Below are 5287 nucleotides of genomic sequence, written 5' to 3' on the forward strand. Positions count from 1 at the left end.
TTTTATTAACCCACTTTCTTCTATTGGTACAATAGGTTGGACTTTGTCCCACTAGATTGTTGAGTTGTCATCATATGTTTCTGATTTACATTCTGCTTGTTTATTGAGTTGCGGTATTTTGTTTGACCATCACCAATTCATCTTGTTGAGCAGCAAGCACAACATAAATTTTAAGATGTTGTTGGTTCTTCTGATTCCATTGTTTTCATTAGGTATTGAAATTAATTAGATCGGATTTGTCTAATTTCAGTTGTGGCCTTGCTCATATTTTCTGTGAGTGCTCTTAATTCATTGGTGGATTCGAGTTTTGATTAATCCACTTTCTTCTATTGGTACAATAGGTTGGACTTTGTCCCACTAGATTGTTGGTTGCGTAAACCAGGTTGTTTAAGCGGCTTAAAGGTGAAGAATCATGCGGAGTAAATGTGTTGGCCACCTTTTCTTTCTTTGAGATGGATCATCGATGAAGTGGAAGTAGACGCCACAACACTGTATGGTTCATTCCTCTCGACGAGCTTTATTTTGCATCCTTGTATATCTCTCTCACAAGTTTGCTTACTGGGAATGGCAGATCCACTTTGAAGGGGATATGAAGTCTCATGATGCGTCCAAAGAAGCTAATTGATAAAACCAAGTCAGAAATGAAGCTAAGGATCGGTGTTACTTTCCAAGGGGATATGAAGTTTCATGATATTCTTCATTGGTGTCATACTAATGGTTTGATGTAATTGAGTTCCTGAAAGTTGAATAGATAGTCAGGTGGCTGCATTAAGTTGAGTCATGGTCATGAAATGGTTATATAAAACGGTTTATCTGGTGTTTAAAACAAGATGAGGTTGAACAAACGTCAAGCAAGAAGTTGAAGATTGTCTTTGGAAAAAGATGCCAAAAAGGATAATAAAAAGAAATTGGTAAAGGTAGAAGAAGGAAAGGAACTAACTGTACTCAGATTGTGTTGACAGAACTTTAATTGAATATGCACTGATTGATGTAATTTTGGAAGGATAGTAATCTGCTGTAGTCGTTATAAATTAATATTATTGTCGTTGTAATTTTGTGATACTGTTTAGAATCAGCAATGATATTTTATCTTATATCTTTGTGATATTATTTCTCAATAACAAAAAGTTTGAGTGTTTCAAGATTTCTTGTGAATGTGATATTGTTTTGGATAAAGTGTGATACCGGGATGTGTTGAAGTTTGATATTGTTCGGTAATGCTTCTAGACCAATATGACGTGATACTTATGAAGATATATATTGTTTCTTATAACTGTTTGTAAACTAGCAAATAAAGATAAATATATGATATTGTTAATAGCATAGTGTGATATTATTAGCACAATAACTTGATATTGTTTACCATATCATTTGATATTTTTTTTGAAAGAACTAAATCATTTGATATTATTAACACAATAATGGTGATATTGTTTTATGATAGTCTTTACCACATCTTGTGATATTGTTAAGCCAGTAGTGTGATATTGTTTACCACATCTTGTGATATTGTTAAACTAATAGTGTGATATTATTCTCAAAGCCATTTGATATTGTGTCATGAAAGGTGATATTTTTTATAATTAAATGTGATATTGTTTACTAAAACTTGTGATATTGTTAAAAAAAACGTGTGATATTGTTTACCAAAAAAAATGAAATACTTTAAGAACCATATTCTCTATTTAATAACATAAAAAAAGAGGCAAATCCTGATACAATTATAATATTGTTACCATTACATTACATTCCAACTCCAAAATGCAAAAAAAAAAAAAAAATACAAATTTATAATCGCTTGAAACAATATCTAAGAATACAGAATTTGTCTTTATAAGAGAAATGAATAAAAAAACATGATTTGTTTAGTTGATCATGCACTATAGACTTCGCCAACATGCACACATACTCTTAAGTAACCTCCAAAAGCGAAGAAATCTGCAAAAAAAAGGAAAAAAATGTACAAAACATCATCTTTCAGACAAAAGAAAATACAACAAATATAAAAAACACACCATATTACAGCATTTACAACAACATTTTACATTATTTTACTGCAAACCAGTGACATTTTACATCGAAAACACCATACTATAGCATTTTAGTGCCTTGATGACATTTTACAACTTAATTATGTAGTAGTCAACCTGCCAAAATGTATGAAAATAGAGTACCACGAATATTCACATTCAGTATCACATCATACAAACAACAGTATCACACGTTTTCCGTTATCATAGCCAACATGTAATTCGACATTACTCATTTTACTGAACACAAACGATTACTTCAATTCTATCATATGAAACTGTAATTTTGCACAATTAAACAATGTTAAACCCTAACTTTCGCGATTAAAACAATATGAAACCCTAATTTTCACAATTAAACAAAGTTGAACCCTAATTTTCACAATCGATCAATATTAAACCCTAATTTTAGCGATTAAAACAAAAAAGACATCTTACAAACAACTAAAACTTCAATTGATGATAGTAATTGATTCAATGTGTCGATATTATGAACGAAAAACGTTTAAAATCATTTATAAGTAAGATATTTAGAAATTTACAACAAGAACACGAAAGAACCCTAAATAACTCGATAATTAGTTCGATTTTGTTGATTTAATCCTATTAAATTCATCTAATTCAACATACATATAATAAATTCGAACAAAATCAAAATGTATAATCAATTTATTGCTACAAAAGTTGAAAAAAATCGCAGAAATGGATAAAGATGAGAAACAAATGTACCTCAACGATTTTGGAGAGAATTATGGTAAGATTATTCAATCTAATGAACGAATACATCTATAATGTTGAAATGAAGTTGAAATCGTCTTTGAATTTTAAGTTTTTGCGGATTTTCGGCGAGATTTTAGAGAGGATTTTGTGAAGTTTTCGTTTGAGATGTTTAATTGATTTTGGTAAAATTTTTAGAGAGAGAAATGACGATTGATTTTTTGAGTTTTAGGTGGTTTTGTTTGTCAATTTTCCTCGCGATATTGTTTTGTATATGGTGTGATACTTTATTCGTTACTCAATCCTCAAATATTTAGGAGTTCTCACCGGATCCCGACTCTATATATATATATATATATATATAAATATTTATTATCTTCTCATTCTTTTTTTTCAGGTTCAGTGATGAAAAAGTTGTGAACTTGATATCGGATACTATTGGATGCAACTACAAAGAACATGCTCCTAATTGGAAATCGGCGTCATCTACTCTAAAGAAGGATTGGTGGAATTGGTTTGAGGTATTAGCAATTGTCATTTAATTTAATACTAGGTATTTTATTCATTTATTTTATATTTATTTACAATAAAGTTTATTTTCTAACTTTATTTTTTATTGAACAGTGGCGTGTTAGTTACGATCCCCGTGACAAGGCAAGGGTTAAGAAGGCTTGGGAAGATGCCATGAAGACCCGTTTACGACAAATGATTTATCGAGCTTATCATAAGGAAGAGCATGAAAAGCCGGATTGAATTAGTGTTGAGTTGCACCGTCAATTGAAGAATAGACCACTTGAAGATCCTAGTTTCACGGGAAGATCGGAGCAGAATTCGGCCAACCGTAGGTCGGGAAGTGACGAGAAAGGGAAGGCGTTGGCTACTCATGTAATGGGTCGAAAAAGCACTTTGCAATATATGGACTCAATGGTAATTTCTTCACTTTTTTTTTAACTTAGTACCTTTTTTTTCTTTAACTTTATTTAAAGTTACTAATTATATTTAACAAGTATCAAAATTGCAGATTGATAAAGATGGGAAAGGAGATATTCCGTCCGCTTTGCAAGTGTTGGAGAAGACAAGGAAGCATGGCACAAAAGGATGGTTATCCAAAAAAACTGGTCAACTCTTCGTAAGTTACTAAAATTATTTAATTTTTAACTCATTTTTTCAATCATGATTATTTAGTAGATGGTATCTAATCTTTCGTTTTTTATTGATATAGGGTAAAATCATCTCAAAGAAAACTCAGCTTCAGAGTCAAGGGGTCGAGAACATCGATGATAATGAGATTTATATTGAAGAACATGGAGGATTTGATAAGAAAGGTAGAGTACTTGGCGCGGGAAATGCAGCACCACAAATTTGGGAGCACCACCGCCGCTCGACTGGTAACCTCTTTTCTACTCCTCATACTCCGGGTTTTGTTGGTAGAGTCGCAAAAGAGAATGCCCGACTTAAGCAAGTCGAGGCCGAACAATCTCAAAGGCTTGCGGCAATAGAGGAGTTCTTGAGCCAACAAGGTTTTACCACTCAAACTTGTAACCCCGGAGGTCCATCTCAATTCTCAAGATAGAAATGACTTTGATGATGATGGTGGCGACAATGCTAGGCCTACTCCTACTCCCGTGTATTGATGTAGTTGTTTGTTGATTAGTAGTTATCACTCCTACCCCGTAGTTTATGGACTTATTTGGCTTTCTTTGTTGAACAATTATTGTACTAAACGGTTGTAAACCTTTTATTTTAAGTTAATGCGAAGACGTTGTTTGGAAATCTCGTCTTGAACGAGTTGTGAATTTGTCAATTGCTGTATTTTCTGTATGTTTGTAGGAAATCGGGAGTATATGTAATTGCTTTCAAAGCAATTTGGGCGCTGGAAAAGCGCTGTAAACCCACTGGGTATTTCATCCCTGCGACGGAAAATCCGTCGCAAATTTTGACTTTCATGTTGACTTTGGGGACACGTGTCCCATATGAACAGTGCGACGGATTTTCCGTCCAGATATTGACTTTCTGTTTGACTTAAGTGCCTACGTGGCCTGTTTGAACAGTGATCTGCGACGGATTTTCCGTCGCAGATATTGACTTTCTGTTTGACCAACGTGCCTACGTGGCCTCCAATGAACAGTGAACTGCGACGGAAATTCCGTCGCAAGTCCCTCTTTTGCGACGGGTTTCTGCGACGCAATTATCCGTCGCAGATATTTAGTTGCGACGGAATTCCCGTCGCAAGACCAAATTTTGCGATGAAATAAAGCGACGGGTTAAATCCGTCGCAATTCCGGCGCAAGTTCTATTTTTGCGACGGGATTGGCATATTTGCGACGGAGTTTTTCGTCGCTATGGAACCTTTTCTTTGTAGTGCTTGATGATGATGTCTGATCTTGATTGTTAGGTGTAGGATTGACTGAAGTAGAAGCTTGAGTACCCATTATTAAGGCCTCCAACTGATTCAATGAAGTGGCATTGGTCCTTGAGGATGATGCCTGACCTTGCCTTGAAGTCTTTGTGAGTGACCTTTCCTTGAAGTTGCCTTTTTT

The 5287-nt window shown here is 34.1% G+C and overlaps 1 protein-coding gene across 1 annotated transcript; it reads left to right on the plus strand.

The window, feature by feature from the left end:
- The first annotated feature begins 3371 nt into the window (after nt 1-3371).
- Nucleotides 3372-4520, plus strand: LOC141602437 (uncharacterized). Its single transcript, XM_074422719.1, has 3 exons — nt 3372-3674; nt 3769-3876; nt 3970-4520. The coding sequence occupies exons 1-3, from the start codon at nt 3636-3638 to the stop codon at nt 4318-4320; spliced, it is 498 nt and encodes a 165-aa protein (XP_074278820.1). The 5' UTR covers nt 3372-3635; the 3' UTR covers nt 4321-4520.
- Nucleotides 4521-5287: the final 767 nt, after the last annotated feature.

The sequence above is a fragment of the Silene latifolia genome, chromosome 9 (assembly GCF_048544455.1).
Source record: "Silene latifolia isolate original U9 population chromosome 9, ASM4854445v1, whole genome shotgun sequence".
NCBI lineage: Eukaryota > Viridiplantae > Streptophyta > Magnoliopsida > Caryophyllales > Caryophyllaceae > Silene > Silene latifolia.